General features: G+C 41.1%; 3 protein-coding genes and 1 non-coding gene across 4 annotated transcripts; 1 reads left to right on the top strand and 3 right to left on the bottom strand.

Annotated features, from left to right (window-relative positions):
- Positions 1-5,080: 5,080 nt before the first annotated feature.
- LOC117555241 lies at positions 5,081-5,243 on the bottom strand. The gene has a single exon (XR_004570372.1). It is a non-coding gene; the product is annotated as a U1 spliceosomal RNA (small nuclear RNA).
- A 9,524-nt stretch (positions 5,244-14,767) lies between these two features.
- On the bottom strand, positions 14,768-16,216 carry LOC117555036 (leucine-rich repeat-containing protein 15-like). The gene has a single exon (XM_034229694.1). The coding sequence runs from the start codon at positions 15,822-15,824 to the stop codon at positions 15,030-15,032; it is 795 nt and encodes a 264-aa protein (XP_034085585.1). The 5' UTR covers positions 15,825-16,216; the 3' UTR covers positions 14,768-15,029.
- A 1,444-nt stretch (positions 16,217-17,660) lies between these two features.
- On the top strand, positions 17,661-18,382 carry LOC117555037 (amphoterin-induced protein 1-like). Its single transcript, XM_034229696.1, has 2 exons — positions 17,661-17,790; positions 17,997-18,382. Exons 1-2 carry the CDS (start codon positions 17,772-17,774, stop codon positions 18,365-18,367), a joined length of 390 nt encoding a protein of 129 aa, XP_034085587.1. The 5' UTR covers positions 17,661-17,771; the 3' UTR covers positions 18,368-18,382.
- A 3,497-nt stretch (positions 18,383-21,879) lies between these two features.
- Positions 21,880-24,148, bottom strand: LOC117555035 (leucine-rich repeat-containing protein 15-like). The gene is made up of 2 exons (XM_034229693.1): positions 24,049-24,148; positions 21,880-23,882 (listed from the first exon to the last, which is right to left on the bottom strand). Exon 2 carries the CDS (start codon positions 23,871-23,873, stop codon positions 22,458-22,460), a length of 1,416 nt encoding a protein of 471 aa, XP_034085584.1. The 5' UTR covers positions 23,874-23,882; positions 24,049-24,148; the 3' UTR covers positions 21,880-22,457.
- Positions 24,149-25,034: the final 886 nt, after the last annotated feature.

The raw sequence follows: 25,034 nt of genomic DNA, 5'->3' as shown, positions 1-25,034 counted from the left end.
GGCTATAAAACTAGTCGCCAAAGACCCCACCGTCTCAACCACCGGCAGTGACCCAGATGGAGCAACACCATGTAAACGATCTTTTTAAATTGCACTTTTGCATAGCCGCGGGAAGTAGGGGTGCTGGGGGTGCTGCAGCACCCCCTGTTGGCGAGTGGTATACATTTTAAAAACTGAGTGACCACCTAAATAAAAATGATTAAACTACATAAAATAGTTATGATTTTACTTAAAATAAAATTAGCTGTATATAGTAGCATATAATAGTCATAGTATATATTTGTATATATCAGGTGGCTTGAATTTATTTTCCAAATAAATAAAATCCGAGTCATCTAGGTCATAGGTCGTGGGAGAGTGACGTAATTGACGCGACACACACACACTGCAGAGTGACAACTTTATAGAATGGCGCAAAAAAGGATTTTGGATTTTTTTCTCCAACAAACAACCCAATAAAAAGAGTGGACCACCAGCTACTCCTCAGCCCACCACCTCTACAACTAGAGTAATATGACACAGAAGAGACTGACACATCTGACTTTAATGCATGTCCATAGTAACATTTTGGACAATGTGGATGTATCTGCTCTAATGAGGGTCTTCATTAGTGCCACCCCAGGCTACATTTGGAGTTTTGTGAAGCCCCAACACAAGGTAAGACGATATTTTTTCTTTAATGCTGCTGCCGCTGTGCAGTGTTTTGCCTAGTCAATCAGTTAAAATTGAATTCATAGTTTTATTAATATTGTAAATAATATTTTCTGACTATTTGTAATGTTATGTAGGTTTGTAAGACCCATAGTTAGCATGTGGGCATGTGCAGCTGTTGCTAAGTGATGTAGGTCTATAATGGTTTATTAAGCCTAGTTAAGGCGAGACACCCCAGGTGAATAGGGTAATTTATCCAGTTAATTACCTACAATAAGGCAATTGTTTCTTATATTACAAGTTTTCTGAATATGCAAATGATCCATTATCTCATTAAATTTGCGCATATTTTAACACATTTCAGGAACCGAAATCTGAACTTTGGATAAAGCCAGGTTCAAAATTCTTGTTTCATTTTGTAGTCATATTAGCATCTAAGGCTTTTACTGAAGGGATTTTGGATATCTCTTTTTATCACTCCATAAATCAGAAAATACTGTCAATAGCCCTAAAATATCAATTTTCGCCATGTAATCTTATATAATTCAGGCTATGAATGATATATGAACAAACCCTTCTGTAAAAGCTTTCATAATATTGATAGGAATATAACTGGAAGGCAGAGTCGGCTCTAGAACAACTTGAATGGGGGGGCAATCATATACCAAGGGGGGGCACACACTGCCGTCAACAACCAACACACAAACACCAACGCAACTTCAATTAAAAAAAAACATGCTGTAAAGTCTATTGTCTTTCACACACATTGCAGGGGTGTAGTGCTATTGTATAGTGCACCTATGACTTGTGCATACATGCACGGTTGTGGCACGACCACCAAAACAGAAACATATAAGGACAGAGGGTGTCGTTTTATCATACTGATATTCTGCACAAACTGTGCTGTTGTATTTGCTGTAAAGTGTCTTTACTGTAGGTTATTTTTGTATTATACTGTATATACAGCACTTTGGCTCGACCAAAAATCGTTGAAAAATGTGCTATATCAATAAAACTTGATTTGATTTGATATGGACATAGGCCATCATATAAAAAGTGTGCAAATGTATTTAGTATCCTATCCATGTGAACATGTTTTAGGTGGGGGTGGACCTAACCTCCTCTAGGAGGGTCTGGGGGCATGCTCCCCCGGGAAGATTATTTTTAAAATATTGAAGTTAAATGCATCAATCTGGTGCACTTTGAGAGCAAAATGAAGAGATCTATGGATAGCCTACATCTCTCAGCATCCATATGAAACAGAACTGTACACAGATTTACTTTTTCTTTATGGATATTTCACTAATCATTCCCCTTTTAAACTATATTCTTGTGTTACTGTCCTATAGTATTTCATACCCGTTTTTCATTTATTCTCTCTTTAATAACTATAATGATCATATAAAGGTATTCCTCGAAAATACTTACATAAATGGTGACCAAACCGTTTGAGACCCACTGAGATAACTTACACTAAAGTTAACTATCTAAACACTGAGAGAGTCCTTACCTCACTGAGCTGACGTTATAAGATCCTCTCAGTCTGACAGGAGAGGACTGTCCTCCACCTTGGTGTAGAAACAGCCCTTTATATCCGTTAGCATAGCTAGCTAACCAGATGCTAACCACAACATTCCACGTTACCGCTCGCGCACTCACAAAATGCGCTCGTGCCACACACACACAGAGCTTGAATGAAACACAGAGACCCATGTACTTGTACTGTACTGTATATCATATTATTTTCGATGGCTTTACTGTATAATCAGTGTAACAGATGAACAGATCGCCACTGGGCTTTCATCTAAACACACAGCCACGTAATGATAACAAAACAAAGGTCGGGGGTCATTGGTCAAGCAACACACCAATCAGAGAGCAGCAGTGAGCACACCTCAGGCTGTGTTTTATATTTGTATTATTTATTTCTGATGTATTTCACACAAAAAACCTTTAGTGGAAACGTTTTCACTTAGCCTATATGATAAAAAAAAAGAAAAAATCGGCAAAGTGACAAGGCTTGCCCACCCTGCGTTGGGGGGGCACAGTGACTCATTTGGGGGGGCATGGCCCGCGAATGACCCCCCATGACGCCGACCCTGCTGGAAGGTTTGGTGTATGTAAGTGCAACTGAAGTGGACATTTCGAATTCAGAGTAGGAGAAACAACTCATTTTGAGAAAACAACCTTTAAAGATTGCAGTGAGGCGCTAGCTAAACCCTCCTGTTCTTTGGATGACAGTTTGCGCCTCGACGCACTCCGTGAAGGTATTTCATGTTCGGGGTAATTTGGTTTTTGTATAATCTTGCTTCGTGCAAGTGACAATTGTTGTTGTCTTCTCTGTGAACGTTTTTTCGCCGTTCTTTTGGCATTTTGAGATTTACATTTCTAGCGGAAAGCTAACCAGAAAGTGTTTTAGCACATCACGTGACGCATCTGAACGAATCACGTTGACACCAGCCAATGAGATTTCGTTTCTTGGTTTAAGACCCTTTTGTGCTTTCACGATTGGTTGCTTATACAAAGGAAATGACCATATTTGGATCCGATGAGATTGTGCAGGAGAGACGGAGCTTTTCCAACGATGACATTGTGCAAACAGCGGTCGAGGTACTTTATGTTACGTTAGAATGCTAACTTTTGGTGAATTTAGGAGAAATATACAGATGCAAATAGACAAACTATAGTAAAATGAACACTTAAATGTGTATTTTGTACGTTTTCCTTCCAAAAGCCTGAAAGAAAACATGTTATGGAATCAAAATAGCACAACATCTCAAAATTGACCAGTGCATGAAAAACGATGTTTTTGCCTGCCGTGTCTCGCCTTTAACAAACAATGTATGCGGCTTGTATCGCTTAAGCGGCTCCCTCCCCACTTTTGGCAGCACCCCCTGAGCAAAATGACTTCCCGCGGCTATGCACTTTTGTGTTTTATTGTTCCACTATTTCATAATGATAATTGCTACAATGATGGGGAGTTGTCTTTTCTCTTACGGTGCCACAGAACAACACAAAAACTTGTATTTTTATTGTTATTATTTTTAAAGTAAAGTAACTTGTTAATCATGCTGTCTAATCAGCATCTTGATATGCCACACCTGTGAGGTGGGATGGATTATCTCAGCAAAGGAGAAGTGCTCACTATCACAGATTTGTGAACAATATTTGAGAGAAATGGTTATTTTGTGTATATAGAAAATGTGTTAGATCTTTGAGTTCATCTCATGAAAAATGGGAGCAAAAACAAAACTTGCATTTATATTTTCGTTCAGTGTATTAATGCTGCCCATTATGGGCACAAGCAATTTTCACCCATTTATTAATTATATGTTTTAAATTTGAGTGTTTCCTATCCCCTAAACCTCCAGGGATGTACACAGTTTAATACTGGTAACTTCTTATTATGGGAAATATGAAAACGTCTTTTAAAACTACAATTCCCAGCAGATACGTGCCATAGAGAACATGTTGCGAAACACACAATAGCCAGCATGTGTAGTTCTGGGGACGGGGTGGTGGGGGTGGAGTGGACCCGTTCAAATCCAGTTTTGGACAGTCTGCCGTGGTTCCATTCCATTTCAAAGTGCTGTTCGACGCTCGGCGTAACCCTCGGCACACACTCAAACATCCAATCACAGAGCTTGGGGGTTTGTCAAGCGAAGCGGAGAGAATTTCCGGGTGTACAATTCTCTAAAGCAACTATGAGCTGCTCCGAACCTCGGTCCTGACGGACTCCAACTTGTATTTATTAATCAAACAAATAAATAAACACAAGGATAATTATGTGTTATTGTTGAGTAAATAACAGTGTGTGGTTTAGAAAATAATACAAAAGGAGAAGGAAAAAACGATGAAACAATAGAGATTTCAGTATTTTGAGCCCCTACTCTCCCCATAACTGACTGCAACAAAAGTCCTACATTATTCAATTAAAATAAAGAAGTAAAAACAATAAGTGTGGCTTGATATTGAGTAAGAAAAAGGTTGATAAACGCTGTGAGAATGGATCTGCAGAGAGCATTTCGCCGCGATCCCAACTCGTCTATTACCAATGTTCAGGGAGCTCTATGCAAGTCAATGGGACGCCCTGCCCGTTGAAAACTGACTCTCAAGAGGTACCCTGTCCGTAATAGAGTGACGGGGAGGGGCCCTGACGACCGTCAACATGTGACGTGTTGGGAGTGAGAACGTGTTGCAAATTAACTACAGAGACACAGAGTTAGATGATTACAGCAGGATTCTCTGGATGTAAATGTGTTTTTATCAAAATGAATGTGAGGATATATAAGTAATATTGTCACAGATACTTCCTCTGCTTGTTATTAAATGGTTGCACACAAGTAAGTCAGGTCGAATACATTCCTGCTGCCATTAAAAGTCATCAACATCTCAGAGAGTTTTTCCATTGTTAATTTTTACAATTAATCAGGGGAGAGCGCGAAAGCATTCCCCCACAACCACAAATTATGCAGTCGAGATTCCTATATTTGAGGGATTTGTACAGGTCAGAGCAGCCGTCAGTGCAATGGCCGCGCCTCGCCGTAGGGGAGCCACCTTAGTGATCATGGAGACCCCTGCCAGGTAAGTATAAGTTGTACTGGTTCGAGATGGGAGAGCGTTTCACAGACAAACCATGCTAACTGATGGTGCCAAAAATGTAAATGTCTTCTATCAAGGCGAAATACATCATTTATTTTGTAAAACCTGGCTTTAATATAAAGGACACACTTGTGTATTAGGGCTGACCATTATTATTTGAGTTTTGCCTGATGTTTTCAATAATATCTTGTATCCACGTCCAACAGGAGGAACAGGCTTGTTTAATCAAATGGTTACCAACCTGTTCCTTTCTATTATTGAGTAAACTGACGACCCCCGACTAATGTAAAGACCATTTTCAATTTCAACTCTTGGGGCAGTATGCCTTTGGAGACAAACTAAAACAGCTCCTTTGAGCCACCATGGAGTTACCCAGTGCATTTGTATGTATTCATTTTCTGTCTCTGGAAAATGCCAAAGGATAATAAATTATTCTCAGATTATTAAGTGATGGACAGTTTACTTCCATAGCGGGTTTTTTTAACAACAGAGACACAGTTTCTGTGATTGTAAGTTAATTACAGCAGGATTATCTTAATGTTTATTTGTTTTTATCAAAATGAATGTGAGGATATATAAGTAATATTGTCATAGGTAGCCTACTTCCTCTGCTTGTTATGAAATAGGCCTAGATGCACACAAGTTAGGTCAAATAAATTCCTACTGCCACTAAAAGTCATCAACTTCTCAGAACTATATTGATGAACCACTTGAGATTCAGAGGCATACAATATGTTTGCATTAGATGCATCTTCCATTTTTAATGTTCAATATATCAGGGGAGAGCGCGAACGCAATCCCCCACTACCACAAATGATGCAGTCGAGATTCCTACATTTGAAGTTTGTGCAAAGTCTAAAGTCACTCAGTCAACCCCAGGTAATCAGATGTACGATTCCTTCTGAAAATCCGCCTGGTTACTGCAAGCTATTTTCCAGTTGAAATGCCTTAGTTTGGCTATAATGGGTTCCCCTTTATTTGATGGCCTCTTATGTTCATCAGCACATTGCCCTTTTCACACACAATTACTTCCTCAGCTCCATTTCAGGCTCATTAGCAGGACTTGCTGGCTTATCCCTCCCTAAACAGAGGTTTCAAATTATATTACAAGTTATTTTTGCTTCTGTAAGAAGATCGTTTAGCATATTGAAAACTGTAGAACTGTAAAACCAAAGAAGTATAAAATGAGAAGTTAAAATAAGCTGAATTGAGCATGTCTTATAATAGAAAGGATTCTTCATGTTGCCTATACTGATCCATCAGCAAGGCTTTTAGAAACAGTGAAAGAGGTTTAATCTAAACAACAACCCTGTGACCTTTCACAGTGTTTATCAATAATCTTATCCTTTGCCCTCTATCTCATTTTATGTTGCTGTGGACAAAAGAGGGGCAACTGCTTATTCTCAAATGTAAACCCATGTAGAGGCTCAGGCGCATTGCTCTGGAAACATTTAAACCAAGATAAACTTCAGAGCAGGGCATTTAACTCCGTACTCAGCAAATACATAGCTCCAGCTAGTCATTATAGTCACATTACATCGTGGCGAGGTCATATGTTAGCTTGTTAGATATAACTGACCTTGATTTCAGGTGTTCAGATACATTTGAACGTCTGAATCGTGAGGTTTTATTTCTAATTATGAATATATTTTTGTATCATGAGAAAATCTGCTCCAGTATTACAAGGTAGGATTGAGAGTGGGTACTCATTTTCAATTAGACTATTTTTCGGCAACAAATATATCAGTAAAGCACAACTTCATTATAATCGTCTGGATGATTTTAACAGCATCCCCTTTTTTCCCTTTACAGACAATTGCAAAGTCTCAGAAACTGCTTTATCTGAAATCACAGAGACACAGAAACATGTAGAGTGGACTGAAATGCACCAGTCACTAAAATCTGGATAAATAATGAAGACATATTCTTATTCCATTTCAAGACAAGAATAGCTTTGTGATGCCACATCCCAGGAGAGGTCTTAACAATAGCAAACTGTGCATTACACTCAGCTGCAATTCAGAGCGGCATGAAACTCTTTAGTTGAGTTATGCAGCACGTTGTTCTTCATCAGTGCCGGACATCTGTTAGATTGTGTACTATCAGTGATTGATTGGTCAAGCAGACATGTAAATATGATTAAGAATTTGATATAACAGGTGGCTTACACACTGTCCCCTTTATTTATCATTTATCACTTACAGCATCAGCAATATCTAATGTAATATGAGTCATCCCTCTAAATCTGTGTGTGGCGCTCTTCAAATAGCCTTGAGGTGAATCTGATAAAGCATTTGTTAGCTTCATTCAGACTCTTCATTCACAAGCCTTACTTTCTGGCACAACCTCATACAATGTTTTTCCTTCTCAGAACACTCCTCTGAAGTAGTAGTCTAAGATTGGATCCCATCGGATTAAATATTTACGAATATGTTTTACTTGAACCACATTTTCTTGTCTATGTCACATGATGTAACTTAGCTTTGTAATTTAATATGAGGTTTTACTGGGGGGAGAAACACAACAGGTGGCATTTTTAAAAGTGAAACAGTTACATATTTTTCTGTAGTCTTCGTGTTTTTTAGGTGCTGTTTTATCCACCAGAGAAATGCCCTCTAGTGGAAGACATTCACATCTATGCATCTAAACATTATCAAGTTTCTTTTTTGCTGAGGTTTAAGTTTTTCCTCGTAGCTACCTTTTAGTTTTTATACAAAGTAGATATTTTAGAGTTTGAAGTTTATGACATATACACAATTAAGTGAAAGTTGACCCTTAACCTCATAAATACTTAATTAATTATTATCTCAATTATAAGAGCAAACAGAAAGCAGACATTTAAGATGAATTTTAGTTTTTATTCTGTTATTACCACTTACACACGTGCACAAACGCTCAGACATGTTCACACAGACAGGTTAATGAATCTGCCCTACTGTTCTCTCTCTGTGCTACTATCTAATTAAAGGCCTAATTATATTTAACCTTTAGTTATCCGGTAGACAACCGTACCAACGCACACCCAGAGCCTGCACACTGTCTTTTTCTCTGCCACATAATGAGTTAACCTCTGGGATTAATTTGTTTAGCTGTAAAGATCCTTTATTGTATTGCACATGTCCTTATGGAGACAGTGCAATACAGTTTGCAGCAATCAAAATTGCTACTGTAACAATAAAGCTTTATTACTGAACTATTTCATCCAATTTATTACAATGTCATCTAACTTGCAGAGACATAGATTATCAAGTTTCCTAAACTCCTTTTCCATTTCATAGATCTCTGTCTCTCCCTGCTGTAAAACAGATTTCCAGGAAGATGTTTCCTTTTTTTGACAACTTTACTATTTATTATCCATGAATCAATTTTATTTATGAAAATATTTTTTTTTTTTCTCAAAAATCCTTTACAATCAAAGACTTTCATGATAATACATGTATTTGTTTCATTGATAAACAGCCTGCTAAAGCATGTGATCAATAGGTTAACATTGGGAATGTATGGCATTACTTTTAGTTATATTTTCATTTCATATTGTATTGATGTTAATGTGTTATACATAAAAGACATTATATAAACAAGTAAAGGGTTAATTGTATTACCTAAGAATGCCTTGGCAGATCATATGGTTGCAAATATGCTCATTTACCATCTTTTGCACCAAACAAGTGAGCTTTCTCTCAAGGGGCAGTTGTTGTTTACATTCATCTATGTAGAGGCCTGAGGATGACCTCCCTCCTGTAGGAGAACCGGGTTAGTTCAACCCTCTGGTTCTTACTCTCCCTGCGTTGCAGCAGTCGATAGAGGGACAGGGTAAACCTAGCCAGCACAAGTGTGCAAGTGATCTCCAACACTAGCAGTGTGGTGTAGATCATCATCTGAGATTTGCACCCCTGAACTTTGTTTCTGTACTGATGTGTAAAGGAAGGCGATGTCTCCTGACTGGTTGGCTCCATGGGACAGGTGAAGATCACTGGAGTGGTTTGAGGAAAAGGCGTTGTTATTTGGGAGGTGGTAGGTTGGGTAGTGGTAAAGGCGGTTGTGGACATAGTTGTTGTGGTGGTGGCGGTAGATGGAAAAGTGGTTGCGGTTATCGTGGTTGAAGGTACAGTTGTCGTTAAAGTGGTTGTGTGTGTGGTTATAGGTACAGTTGTCAAAATAGTTGTCATAATAGTGGGTGTGGTTGTCTTGGGTAGGGTTGTTGTTATAGTGGTTGTGGTTGCTGTTGTGGTGGTTAATACAGTTGTCATAATTATGTTTGTGGGTGTTGTTGTCGTCGTAGGAAGGGTTGTCATAATACTGGTTGTTGGTGTGTTTGCAGGTAGGGTTGTCATTATGGTGGTTGTGGGTGTGGTTGTTGTCGTCGTAGGTAGAAATGTCGTAATAGTGGTTGTGGGTGTGGTTGTTGTCATAGTTGTGGGTATTGTTGTCGTAATAGTGGTTGTGGCAGAGTTCCCGTTAGCCGGTAATTACCGGACGACGACCGGTAAAATATGCTGAAGACCGGCAAATCTAAATCTCTCCGGTCAAAGTGTCCGTTCAAAATAATTTCCGTTTAGCGCAATAACGCATCAGTTGCGCAATTTGCGCCAATTATGTGACAGACAAGAATAGTCAATTATAATGTCTAACACTTAATGTGGAGAAAGAGATGTCCTGGATGGGTTGATTGTGCGTTGATCTGTTGGTAATGCCTCGGGGTTCCGGTGGGCATGTAAACAAATGCATAATGCTGCGCTATACTTTGCGGCCTCACCCAGTTGCATAGCGACACTTATTGTGTAGGTGTCTTTTAATAAGCAGGTAGTCATATCATTAGCTAGAACTAGCTGGATCTGATCGATATGGACATAAACGCGAGTCTAATCTGACGGGAGAGAGAGATCAGCTGCTGCTGACGAGTCGACACGCAGCTCTGCATGATCACATGCAGCGGTGATCGGACAAAACACACTCTTCAGGTTAGAATATCACACGTAGCTATTTTAATTACCTCTCAATCTACCTAAACTAGTTATAGATATGTTTAGTTTTACTGTCGGGTCACTCATTACTGATCCGCGAGTTGCATGATACTGAAGGGCTGTCAAGAGAGGGAGAGAGCGCTCCGTATATTATTCCCGTGTTATTGTAAATTACTGAACACTTTTGAATAGTTAATCTACTATGATTAGTTTTGTTTAATATCGAATCATATCAATTTGTTTTAAAGCACAATAAATAACAAAGAAGTCCTTTGACCGGCACTTTTCTAATTTTGTCCGGAAGATTTAAACTTTAACGGACATGTTGACCGGCGAAAAAATATTTGTTTGTAGTTGTTTGCAGAATCTTAGTTGTTGGTATTGTTGTGGCTAGTGTTGTGGTTAAGACGGGGGTTGTTGTTATAGTTGTGGTTGGAAAGGTGGTTGTTGGTGTTGTGCTAGTTAGTTCTGTAGTTGGGAGTGTAGTGGTGGGAGCAGTGCTTGAATTGGAATGAAAAAGGTGCCAGTACTCTAAAATCAGCAACTTTTTCAAGTCAATTTTATATATACAGCCCACAAACAAGAATTTGGCTACTATAATGCTGGTGGGTTTGTCTCTTTACTACTGTATATTTTAGAAAGGTTCACTGTACTTAACATTTTTTATGATAGGCAGCGGATATGGCTAAAGCTCAGTAAGGTCAATATTAACTGAAAATATAGCAATCAAAGTCTAGATCTTCTGCTGAAGACACATGAAGCAGAGACCTTTCAGGTGAGAGCCCCTCTGGTGGTGTTCAACATTAATGACAAGGAAACAAAGCTCTGGTCAGAAGCATTTTTTATAAAAAGCTTTAACAAAATTAAGTATTTCTGTACATTTTGAATGCAATCTAACTTTCCAACTCAGAAAACGAAAAACGAAAAAGTGCCAAAAGTCTTCTCACATGGCTGAGCTGCTTTGCAATATACTTCACCACTGAAGAATACAAATATGTATAAAGTCAACTATGATGCAATCTAACTTTCCAACTCAGAAAAATGATAAAGAGCATGAATAAAGAACATGTAAAAACAAATGCAAAATTTGCACAATCTAAAATGAGAAACTGTAACTGCAAGTAACAAAGTCTGAGCCATGGTAAAGAGTTACATTGAACACCAAGCTGATCAGATAACTCCCTGGTTGGTCTGAAGTCCTTCTATCTCCAGGATCTGTACAAATCGGCACATTATGCCAAAAGTCTTCTCACTGGGTGAGCTGCTTTGCAATATACTTCACATTGTTAGAAAAGGCTCCAGAAGGTCTTGGGGACATCAGTATCAGGGGCTGGAGCTGGACAGGCTCTTTCATCAGCACTTCTCCTTCCCTTTGCCAGCCAGGACCTCACATACTGTTCCGGATTGAACTGTCCTAGTGATGGTCCATTACATTTAATGAAAACCAGGCTGGATAGTCGGCTGACAGAGAGAGCATTCCTTTTTGCAGTAAGGATATCGTTCATGCAGCTGAATGCCCGCTCACACTCACTAGTGGAGACAGCGATGGTTCGGACTGCTTTCAGTAGAGGCTCCATGGCAGCAGGTGTACGGGATGCCCTGGTTTCCTTGTATTCGCGAAAGCCCTGAACAGTCTCTCTTCTGTCCACTTTCAGCACTTCGCACAAACGTAGCACCTCTACGTCCCCATACTGTACGTCTAACTCCTCTTCAGGCCAACTTCCAGGATGGATAACTTTCATGTCCTGGATTAGCTGATTGTCCCGGGCCTCCCGGCCATGTAATGCGATTTCTCTTGTGCTGACATGAGAGGAGGTTGTGGAAGTCATTCTGTGTCTCAGATTCTCTACCATACTGCGGAAAAACTGACCTGCATGAATCTGTACAAGCCTGCCATTCTCACGCAGGGCAACACCCTTGAAGGACTTCTCAGCTAGAGCTGTATGAACTGTAGTCATGTGTGGGCCAGGCATGGTGACCATGGATTCAAAAACTCGTATTTCTCGAGTTAAGAGCCTATCTGCTGTAGGCAGTGTCATCTCTCTTTTTTGGAGTTGCCGAGAGAGGTCGCTGAGCTCTGTGAGCGCATCGTACATCAGTCCCAGATTGCTGACAAACGTTGCAGATGTGAGCACATCATCCAGGCCCTTGTACTTTGCTCTGTCTCTGGAATCCCTGCTCGTGTCGTTTGCAGCATTTGTGAAGTGATCATGAAGCACTCGGTAGTTTTCCCAGACTGCTCTGACGCTCCTTTCACTTGAAGCCACCCAGCGGATGGACAAAACACGCCCTATCACCAGGAGACGCTGTCCGACTGCTTGCGCACACTGCGCTAACTGCCTCTGATTTTTGGGGGAGGCATGGAACAAGGAATAGAGTTTGTCAAAAAAGATCTGGAAATGATTGAGCCCTGAGACCTCCTTGACCACATCCCCAACTGCCAGCTCTAGACGATGATTGGAGCATTGCCACACAAACAGGCTTGGGAATTTACTACACAACTGGGTAGCAACGCCTGTTCTCTTCCCTAGCATGACTGAAGCCCCATCACATGCAAAATAAACGAAACACTGACCTAAAAAGTCCTCGTTAAAATCTCTTCCAAGACACTCCATTAACGCCTTTGTGATGTCATCAGCCGTTGTTCCATCCAACTCGATCAGCTCCCAAAAAAACGTTTCGGGCTCAGCATCAGCTAATGCTGAGCGTAGACACACAACAAGCACCGTTTTACCACTAATAGTGGTAGATTCATCGACCAAAACACAGAGTTTTCTTTGGTTTTCTGTAATGTCTTTTGTCATTTTTTTCTTCAGCTCATGAGCTATGTGGTCGATGATTTCGCCACAGGTTTTATTGGAGTGCAAAACCCTGCCCACGTTCAGCCCATTCAGTTTCTGTACATTCAAATCAATTGGCATGTCTGTGAATGGCCGGCTATGTTTGCCAATTTTATATGCCGTTCGAAAAACTCTGATAGTGGTGTCTAATTCAGATTTATGCATAGACTGCACTTGATGTTGAATAGTTTCACGTGAAGCAGATGTAAGGATGTCAGCAGCTTTTACATGGGCTTGTGATTCTTTATGTTCTTTGATTTTTTTTCTCAGGCTAGCTTGTTGTTTGCCCTTGTCAACACCGAAATGAGACACTGCACACTCACCCCATTTAGTTGACAGTTTCAGTCCTTGTCCAGTGTGTATTCCCAAAGATTTGACATCTCTGCATATCCGACATCCTAGCTTCTTATCTTTAAGAAGGAGCCATGCATTGGTCTTGCAAAAATATTGCACCTGGTCCGTTGTCCAGCAGTCAGGTGCATCGCTTTGCCCGGTGTTGGTGGTGGCAGTTGCGCCAGCAGCAGCTAACGTTAGAGGCTCTGGAGGAGGCGGCGGAGCTAGTGCTAATGCTAATGCACTAGAACTTGGAGCAGGAGGATCAACCAAAGAAAGCTCCCCATCAGACACAATTTCCAACACAGGCACAGCATTCTCTGTATTTGAAGTTTCTTCCGGCGACAACCGCTGTCTTTTTGCACTTTTATTAATCCACGCTAACATTTTAGAAATGCTAATTTGTGACGTGACTTGCTTTCCTTCTCTCGGGGGCGTGCCTGCTCTGTTCTATCACTCTACATAGCCACCCACTGGGTGGGAGTTGCACTGCATAAACACAACACACGTGCATCTAGGTATGTAAATTGTAAAGCATTAAAACATGGTTTTACTAACAGTTTTCAGTATGTTCGGCATTATTATTATTATTATTTTGAAACGTGTATTACTATTAAATCACGGTCAAATAGGTTAATTTTGACATAGTCGTTTCCACCACAGTATTTACATGGAGAAGATAAGCCCCGCCCCCTCTCCAGCACGTTCTGTTTGAATGACAGGAGTAAACAGCTGACAGCCGCTGTGAAACTCCAGCGGTTAGAGCGATGAGAATGTCCGTTCGGCACCTCATGACGCATCTACTGAGTACCGGGCGGCTGTATATATATATATGGATGTATAATAAGAACGGCGGGAGAGTGTTGAGTACTGGCACGGTGCATGAGTACCGGAGTACCGCCAGCATGCCGGTACTGAGCAAGAAGTGCCGGTACTCCATGGGTCAGAACCAGAAGTGCCGGTACTGCGTACCGGTGAGTACCGGCCCAATTCCAGCACTGGGTGGGAGTGGTGGTTGGTAAAGTGGTGGTAGGTGTTGTTAGAAGTGGTGTTGTGGCAGTAACGATGGTTGTTGGTTCTGTAGTGGGAAATGTTGTGGTAGTGGGGGGAAGAGTGGGGCAAATCAATTGATCCTCTGTTAATGATTTAATATTCTGGCCTTTTAGATGTTCTGGATACTCACAGGCAGCAGCAGACACAATCTTGTCAGAGTTTGCTTTTATCCAGAGGCGAAGAGGAATCAGATTACAGTCACATCGCCACGGGTTGTCACTGAGGTAAAGTTTCTTCAGTTTTAATAAAGGCTCAAAAATATCCTCTGGAAGAGTATGGAGGTCATTGTGAGCCAGCCTGAGTGTGACCACCGATTGTAGCTTTTCAAACAGATCTGCATCCAGTGACTTTATCTTGTTGTTTTGTAGATTCAGATCTACCAGCTTCTCAGGGCCTTCAAAGTACTCAGCATACACCTTTACAAACTGATTTTTAGACAGATCTAACTTCTTGAGTTTCTTCAGAGGGCTAAATACTCCTTTAGGAATGGTGCTAAGACTGTTTTGACTGAGGCTCAAATCTGTCAATTTAGGCATTTCTCCAAAAAGCACAGGTGGTAGACTTGTCTGTTTATTTTTCTGTAAGGTCAGCGTAAAACGCTGAGGGAAGCCAACGAAGAATCCTTCAGGCAAACCTGTAAGAAGATTATTCTCCAGAAGCAGTTTATTGAGTTTGTCTTTATGTGGAAATAGATTTGGTTTCCATGCAAGCCAATTTCCTTCAAGTTTGGCAAATTCTGGAAAATGTCTTCAGGAACCGAGGTCAGCTGATTCTCGTAAAGTCGTAGTATCTGCAGTTTATTCAAATTTGAAAACCAGTGGGTTGATACAGCAGAGAGATTGTTTTTAGCCAAATGAAGCACCAAGAGGTTCTCCAGGCCATCAAATGTCCCATCTTCAATCGATCCGATCTCGTTCCCATTTAACTGGAGCTCTGTTAATTTGTCAAGGCCATCAAACAAGCCTTTTTCCAGACTACGGAGCTTGTTCAATTTTAGGGTAATCTTCTCTAGGTTGCTGAGGTCTTTAAAGACTCTCACTGGGATCCACGTTAATGGAGTGCTTGAGATCTCAATATGCTTCAGGTCTACCAAACCTTCAAAAGCTCCCGTTTCAATAGATGTCGTGGTGGTGGACAGTAACTCCACCTTTTCAAGCTGCGGGTTTTTAACAAAGGCTCCTTTGGGGATTGTTGCAATCGGGCTTGACAACAAAAAAAACTCGGTGACACCTGGTCTCAGGAGGCTTGGGATTTCTGTTGTAGATGAACTGAAAACATCCTGGTTTTCTTTGGGACAGTCTGTTTCCCTTTCACATAGTTGGTTCAGTGAAGCCTCAAACAGCAAAGACAAAATAAGAACGATGATTTCTCCTCTTGACATGCTTATTCACTATAAAAAGAAAAAAATGAAAAACCTTTTACTATGAAATGTTGTAGATTCAACTCTAACCTTATATACCTTAGGTAGTTAAATATATTGTTTCTCTTTCCTATGAAAGGTAATGATGAAGTTTATCATAAACATTTGTTACAATCGAATGCCAAAACCTACCTTATTATTTCCTAACGCAGGTTGAAATAGGTTGTTACAGCAGTGAGGAGACACAAACACGTCCAGTTTCATTAGTTATCTACTGTATCGATGTTAGCCAACAGGCCTGGAGTGGGTTGCATCCCATGAGAGGCGTGGTGTCAAACACTTCTGCAGCTTGAGACTCCAGGTTTGAAATAGATCAGTCAGTTAAAGAAGGCTTTGACTTTGCTCTGAGCCAGTGATATAACTCCGTGTGTAACTATTTAACTCCGTGTGTTGCTGCTAGCATACATAAAACCTGACGTGGAAACGTTACTCGTGGATGGGGCTACAGAGCTGCTAGAAAGACGGTCGAACCCGGTACATTCCTCCGTCTGCATGCGGTGCACTTTTGCTAAATGTTTAGACAAATTGCTCGTGCTTACATGCTAAACTCTTATTGCACTTATGGTAACAAGTATTCTCCACATCGAGACGGGTAAAGTTTAACCACACCTCGGAGCGCGTTCTCTCCGCCATCTCCGCAGTGTGCTCCGCTGCATGTAGCAGCTGCGTGTGTGTAAACTGCCCCGCCCCCTCGCACACAGACGGGGGAGAGAGATCTCGTCTGATCGAAAATATATCATAGACGCATTTGTTGTCTTTGCATATTAGAAACGAGTTGGCGACACTAAGACTGCGATATAATGTTTTTTAGCAATAATACATGACATATAAATGTACTGTATGCATTCAAAAGTGCTGAATAAATGTTTTATGGACCCATAATAGTGATTATTATTTAAGTTAAGTTTTGCCATAATCATGTCTATTTCCATAATCAGGTAGCTGAACAACATTGGTAAAAAATGTATACATTATATATATATATATTTCTATTAATCATTTTCGGCCTTTCGGCATTCGGTTTTCAGCCAACTGTTTCCTATTTTCGGTATCGGTTTCGGCCAAGAATTTCCCATTCGGTGCACCCCTACTCTAAACACATACACGCTGAGAGGTGACACATTTAAAAAGTGCTTCTATAGTTTTTAAATCTATACAAATCTGAAACTAAGTGAAAGTGTTCATACAGCTGCCCCGTCACACTACATGCATCACATGACACATAACACCATGACTGACCCCATACAGGGAAGGGTGTTATCAGTTTCAGTTCCACCATAAACTGAAGTGCTGGCACAGTGGGATCAGGCCATCCTGTTGAGATAAGTCCACAGGAAATGAGCCAGCATCCTCTATGTCACTCATAAGTTGGCAGTAAATAATAATACGTGCCAAAAGTTTAACATTTCCAGGCAGCCAAGAATAGAAATAAAAACTCCCGCAAAAAGTTAGCACATAAGGTTAAGGAGAGTCAAACTGTCCAAAGTCAAAACAAAACTCACCCTCGTCAAACAGCAGTACGAAACTGGCTTTTACAGATACTGTCAGTAAAACAACAATTAAAAACGGAATAATTGTAAATATACAAAAATGGTTACAATGGGTCCAAAATGTTTGTAGAATTCTCAACGCTGAGTTGTCAAGTAAAACATGGGCACAATGATAGAAGCCTAATGAAATGGGTCATGGCCTACAGCAAATATTGTTATTATTTTCCATGTCTATGGCACCGGGTTCATTTGAGGTTCGGGCAGTATAAAGGATGTGTGCTGAGATGGGTGACTTGGGCGGTTATTTTGCTGGGTCGACCTTGATCTTGACAGACAGGATGCTCAGCTCTATAAGACGGCCCTGCAGAGAGGAGCAGCACACATCACAGCAACATCATCATACTGTCAACAGGCAATAATGGATTCTCTCTTCAGAGGTTGGTGGAATATTTGACCTGGCTTTTGACTGTCCTTTAAGAGAAATACATATACTTATAAATGTTTTTCCTCAATATTTTTATATTTATTTGTCAGGGATTGCATTTTTTTTAAATGTAAAAATCATTACTGCTGAGGTAATGACACATATTTCATTTCAGATTGAATCTCATGCACCAAATGTGTCTTTATTTCAACATTGCAGGCACCCTGTGGACCATACTCATCCTCTTCACACTGCCACACCTCACCTGCAACATGCTGTGCCCCGGCAGCTGTCTGTGTAACTTTAAAGGTGCCGTCAAGTGTGTTGGCGACGCCATCACAGATATACCACATAATCTGCCCGTCCACACGTACCTGCTGCAACTTAATGGCACTCAAATGAACATCATCAATGAGCGGAGCTTGGCTGACCAGGACCTGCTGTCGCGTTTCAGTCTGACATACAGCCACTTACATGCTATCCATCCCAATGCCTTCCACGTTGCTCCACAGCTCAAGTCTGTCAAGCTGTCGTCCAACGATCTCTCTACCATCTCTGCTCGGGTCTTCAGTCCGTTGGCGACACTGTGAGCTCTGTGAGCGCATCGTACATCAGTCCCAGATTGCTGACAAACGTTGCAGATGTGAGCACATCATCCAGGCCCTTGTACTTTGCTCTGTCTCTGGAATCCCTGCTCGTGTCGTTTGCAGCATTTGTGAAGTGATCATGAAGCACTCGGTAGTTTTCCCAGACTGCTCTGACGCTCCTTTCACTTGAAGCCACCCAGCGGATGGACAAAACACGCCCTATCACCAGGAGACGCTGTCCGACTGCTTGCGCACACTGCGCTAACTGCCTCTGATTTTTGGGGGAGGCATGGAACAAGGAATAGAGTTTGTCAAAAAAGATCTGGAAATGATTGAGCCCTGAGACCTCCTTGACCACATCCCCAACTGCCAGCTCTAGACGATGATTGGAGCAGTGCCACACAAACAGGCTTGGGAATTTACTACACAACTGGGTAGCAATGCCTGTTCTCTTCCCTAGCATGACTGAAGCCCCATCACATGCAAAAGAAACGAAACACTGACCTAAAAAGTCCTCGTTAAAATCTCTTCCAAGACACTCCATTAACGCCTTTGTGATGTCATCAGCCGTTGTTCCATCCAACTCGATCAGCTCCCAAAAAAACGTTTCGGGCTCAGCATCAGCTAATGCTGAGCGTAGACACACAACAAGCACCGTTTTACCACTAATAGTGGTAGATTCATCGACCAAAACACAGAGTTTTCTTTGGTTTTCTGTAATGTCTTTTGCCATTTTTTTCTTCAGCTCATGAGCTATGTGGTCGATGATTTCGCCACAGGTTTTATTGGAGTGCAAAACCCTGCCCACGTTCAGCCCATTCAGTTTCTGTACATTCAAATCAATTGGCATGTCTGTGAATGGCCGGCTATGTTTGCCAATTTGATATGCCGTTCGAAAAACTCTGATAGTGGTGTCTAATTCAGATTTATGCATAGACTGCACTTGATGTTGAATAGTTTCACGTGAAGCAGATGTAAGGATGTCAGCAGCTTTTACATGGGCTTGTGATTCTTTATGTTCTTTGATTTTTTTTTCTCAGGCTAGCTTGTTGTTTGCCCTTGTCAACACCGAAATGAGACACTGCACACTCACCCCATTCAGTTGACAGTTTCAGTCCTTGTCCAGTGTGTATTCCCAAAGATTTGACATCTCTGCATATCCGACATCCTAGCTTCTTATCTTTAAGAAGGAGCCATGCATTGGTCTTGCAAAAATATTGCACCTGGTCCGTTGTCCAGCAGTCAGGTGCATCGCTTTGCCCGGTGTTGGTGGTGGCAATTGCGCGAGCAGCAGCTAACGTTAGAGGCTCTGGAGGAGGCGGCGGAGCTAGTGCTAATGCTAATGCACTAGAACTTGGAGCAGGAGGATCAACCAAAGAAAGCTCCCCATCAGACACAATTTCCAACACAGGCACAGCATTCTCTGTATTTGAAGTTTCTTCCGGCGACAACCGCTGTCTTTTTGCACTTTTATTAATCCAAGCTAACATTTTAGAAATGCTAATTTGTGACGTGACTTGCTTTCCTTCTCTCGGGGGCGTGCCTGCTCTGTTCTATCACTCTACATAGCCACCCACTGGGTGGGAGTTGCACTGCATAAACACAACACACGTGCATCTAGGTATGTAAATTGTAAAGCATTAAAACATGGTTTTACTAACAGTTTTCAGTATGTTGTTACTTCGGCATTATTATTATTATTATTTTGAAACGTGTATTACTATTAAATCACGGTCAAATAGGTTAATTTTGACATAGTCGTTTCCACCACAGTATTTACATGGAGAAGATAAGCCCCGCCCCCTCTCCAGCACGTTCTGTTTGAATGACAGGAGTAAACAGCTGACAGCCGCTGTGAAACTCCAGCGGTTAGAGCGATGAGAATGTCCGTTCGGCACCTCATGACTCATCTACTGAGTACCGGGCGGCTGTATATATATATATGGATGTATAATAAGAACGGCGGGAGAGTGTTGAGTACTGGCACGGTGCATGAGTACCGGAGTACCGCCAGCATGCCGGTACTGAGCAAGAAGTGCCGGTACTCCATGGGTCAGAACCAGAAGTGCCGGTACTGCTACCGGTGAGTACCGGCCCAATTCCAGCACTGTGTTAGATACGTGAACGGGTTGGTGGGGACCTGCGGGTTTCCCGTTATGCCCCTTCTGAACAGTCACCCAGTCTCCCTGCTGCTCGGGAGTTGCCGGGGGACGGCTAACGGCCCGTATACACTACAGGCGTCAAAAAATGCTTTCAACGCTTCGCCCATTCATTTGAATGGGGTGACGTAGGATATTTTCAAACTTCGCCGAACTGCATTGTGGGTAGCATGGCAAGGCGTTGCAAGCATCGCGAGCGTCTATCGGCGTCAAAAGTTTAACAATGTTCAACTTTCGAGGCTCGATGCTTGCTCGAAGCTGGCGTCAGCCAATGAAATCCTGTTTATGCACATCTGCCAGTACAAGCGCTAGCCAATCAAACCGCGTGTATGCTGGGAGAGACTACGCAGGTCATTTCCTCATATTCAAAAAAATGGAGGGAAAATTCATTATAGCGGTAGTGAATCACCCGGTGCTGTATGATCAGTCTCTGTTCATCTACCGGGATACAAACCGGAGGAGCGAGGCATGGAGGGAGGTGGCAGAGACAGTGGGTGAAACTGGTAGGTTTTCGCCTGTTTGGGATTTTATATCCAGTTTACTTCGTTTTAACATTACTATTGCTTTGTATATCGGGGGCGGGAGATTAATGTGATTGGTTGTTGGTCGCGTTGCTCGCAAAAAATCGCCAAGCCTCAGACACGCCCAGCTTCAAGCTTTTTCGACGCCTGTAGTGTAGACGGGCCGTTACTTTCTAAGATGCGGAGCCGGGCTTCTATGGCTATGATTCCCGCCTCCAACCTAACAACTATACTACATTTAACACATGTACCGGTACCAGTAAAGGAGGCAGGGAAGTAACCAAACATGAGACAGTTAGAGCAGGAAATAGCACCCGAGGGTGGGGAAAGAGCCATGGCTAGCTATCAAGCTAAAGTAGCTACCGTTAGCAAACCCGAAAAGAGTGTAGGCAACTGTGGAGTTACAGTCGCTAAGAGAAGGAGAGTTGTGAGTGCTTAAGCTATAGTAACGTGTGATTACAACGTCAGGCAGATGCCGTGATCAAGAGTTTTAAAACGATCGATTAAGTTAAGATTAGTGATGTTACGTATTGCGCCGAGGCTTCGGAGCGTGTGTCGAGTAATCCCCGAAGCTTTTTGTCAAGCATGTATCGAGGGAGGCTTGTATCGTTTTGGGCCAGTGACGTCATCGATGACAAACGAAGCCTCGCTGCCTGCCGATACCACGTGACTGCTTCAAAAAGCGATTCAGATCGGTTGAGCCGTTGAACCACAACGCTCATAATACCCATGGATGTATAATAAGAACCATATTACCCCTCTTGTACCCGGGCCCGGTGACACGATGGAATCAAGAGAGACATGTCATAAGTATAAATAGATACCAGCATAAATAAATGTAGGAATAACAACATCAATAAATACAGGAATACATAGTTCCAGTGTTTTCAGGGAGCTTTAGTGTGTGTGCTGCTGTGGCTCAGCTGGAAAGCAGTTGACTCATGCCGCAGGGTCCCTGGTTCAACGACTGAACAATACGTCTTTTATGTTGTTTATAAAAGCTACAGCTAATAATGTAGTTATGTAATGTATTATTTGATATGGTTTAGCCTTTCTCAAGCTACAACATGTTACGTTTACGAATATTATTAAGGAATACTAATCCCTCTTTGCAATGTTTACCAGCCTCCTTAGGCTTTTCAATCACAATCATTAAACTGGAATAAATACAATATTGTTAACATGAAAATATGATTTTATGTTCGTTGTTTAGAGTTATTCTAAGGCTTTACTCAATGGGAACTCGGTATGAGATGATGGAGCACACGGTTGAGATGTCCAATCTGCCTGTTTTACACACTTTGACCAACAGGGGGTTTGTGTTCAAATGAAGCCCATGATGAAGCCTCATGAGATGAACCCTTTTGCGAACCTATTGGCTGGAAAGCTTCATAAGGCTTCATCTCGCCATCACTAGTTAAGATAATAAGCTATCAGCAACAGAACAGGCACACGGGATACCCGGAGATGACAACAACCGGAAGTTACAACATGCTTACCGCAATAGTGGTCCGTGTAGAAACAACAATTCTGCCCTTTTAGATGTTCTGGATACTCACAGACAGCAGCAGACACAATCTTGTCAGAGTTTGCTTTTATCCAGAGGTGAAGATGAATCAGATTACAGTCACATCGCCACGGGTTGTCACTGAGGTAAAGTTTCTTCAGTTTTAATAAAGGCTCAAAAATATCCTCTGGAAGAGTATGGAGGTCATTGTGAGCCAGCCTGAGTGTGACCACCGATTGTAGCTTTTCAAACAGATCTGCATCCAGTGACTTTATCTTGTTGTTTTGTAGATTCAGATCTACCAGCTTCTCAGGGCCTTCAAAGTACTCAGCATAAACCTTTACAAACTGATTTTTAGACAGATCTAACTTCTTGAGTTTCTTCAGAGGGCTAAATACTCCTTTAGGAATGGTGCTAAGACTGTTTTGACTGAGGCTCAAATCTGTCAATTTAGGCATTTCTCCAAAAAGCACAGGTGGTAGACTTGTCAGTTTATTTTTCTGTAAGGTCAGCGTTTTAAGCTGAGGGAAGCCAACGAAGAATCCTTCAGGCAAACCTGTAAGAAGATTATTCTCCAGAAGCAGTTTATTGAGTTTGTCTTTATGTGGAAATAGATTAGGTGACAATTCTGCTATTTGGTTTCCATGCAAGCCAATTTCCTTCAAGTTTGGCAAATTCTGGAAAATGTCTTCAGAAACCGAGGTCAGCTGATTCTCGTAAAGTCGTAGTATCTGCAGTTTATTCAAATTTGAAAACCAGTGGGTTGATACAGCAGGGAGATTGTTTTTAGCCAAATTAAGCACCAAGAGGTTCTCCAGGCCATCAAATGTCCCATCTTCAATCGATCCGATCTCGTTCCCATGTAACTGGAGCTCTGTTAATTTGTCAAGGCCATCAAACAAGCCTTTTTCCAGACTACGGAGCTTGTTAAACTTTAGGATAATCTTCTCTAGGTTGCTGAGGTCTTTAAAGACTCCCACTGGGATCCACGTTAATGGAGTGCTTGAGATCTCAATATGCTTGAGGTCTACCAAACCTTCAAAAGCTCCCGGTTCAATAGATGTCGTGGTGGTGGACAGTAACTCCACCTTTTCAAGCTGCGGGTTTTTAACAAAGGCTCCTTTGGGGATTGTTTCAATCTGGCTTGACAAAAAAAACAACTCAGTGACACCTGGTCTCAGGAGGCTTGGGATTTCTGTTGTAGATGAACTGAAAACATCCTGGTTTTCTTTGGGACAGTCTATCTCCCTTTCACATAGTTGGTTCAGTGAAGCCTCAAACAGCAAAGACAAAATAAGAACGATGATTTCTCCTCTTGACATGCTTATTCACTATAAAAAGAAAAAAATGAAAAACCTTTTACTCTTTATGAAATGTTGTAGATTCAACTCTAACCTTATATACCTTAGGTAGTTAAATGTATCGTTTCTCTTTCCTATGAAAGTTAATGATCAAGTTTATCATAAACATTTGTTACAATCGAATGCCAAAACCTACCTTATTATTTCCTGACGCAGGTTGAAATAGGTTGTTACAACAGTGAGGAGACACAAACACGTCCAGTTTCATTAGTTATCTACTGTATCGATGTTAGCCAACAGGCCTGGAGTGGGTTGCATCCCATGAGAGGCGTGGTGTCAAACACTTCTGCAGTTTGAGATAAGAGCAAGCTGTTCTGCAGCATGGTTATAATTGTTTTCTAATGTTATTGATTGAAAAATACAATATAGTAATAGATAGTAACTAAGTATCTATCATTCATGTGCACACTCTAAACATAGACTACAATATATATATATATAAACATTTTCTAATTTTCTAAAATATATCTTTTCCCACATCAGGAAAGTTTCACTTCACATGCCTTCATCTCCAGTTTTCTTATTATGTTTTGTTTGAACTTCCTTCCTTTTATTGTTAATATCAGGCAACAATTAGATATAATGTACATTACAGTATTTATGTTTCACTTGTTTTGTCTTGGGCAAAACAAAGGATGGAATTTTTGTTTTTTATGTAAATGATTCAACCATTTTTCTGACTGCCTTCAATATGTGTGTCAGTCTTTTTTGTAAACTTAATTTAATGAAGAGATGAGTAGACATGAATAAGATGGGTGGGTGTAGTTTACAAGTAATAAATGTACATCATCACTACATTACAAAACATACATATTGCTGTAAATGCAACAAGGGTTTATGGTGCAATATCATGCTGTGCCTCCTTCCCTTTACCATGACCCCTTTTAAATCTGCTCAGTCTGAAGTTTATTTTGTTGAGTTTGAATTACTACTCAACTTAATCAACATCATTTCAGACATACCAATGATTATAAATTGTGTGTATGATATTTTCTTTTTCATATAATGTATAAAAGAATATGTCGGTGTAATTGCAATTGTATTGAAATATTGAATCCTGAATAATGTGTAAATAAAAGATCACTTGTTCTCAGATTCAATGAGGTTAAGCTTGAGTGTAAT

The sequence above is a fragment of the Gymnodraco acuticeps genome, unplaced genomic scaffold (genome assembly GCF_902827175.1).
Source record: "Gymnodraco acuticeps unplaced genomic scaffold, fGymAcu1.1, whole genome shotgun sequence".
Taxonomy (NCBI): Eukaryota; Metazoa; Chordata; class Actinopteri; order Perciformes; family Bathydraconidae; genus Gymnodraco; species Gymnodraco acuticeps.
This window is presented reverse-complemented; position numbering and strand designations above follow the sequence as displayed.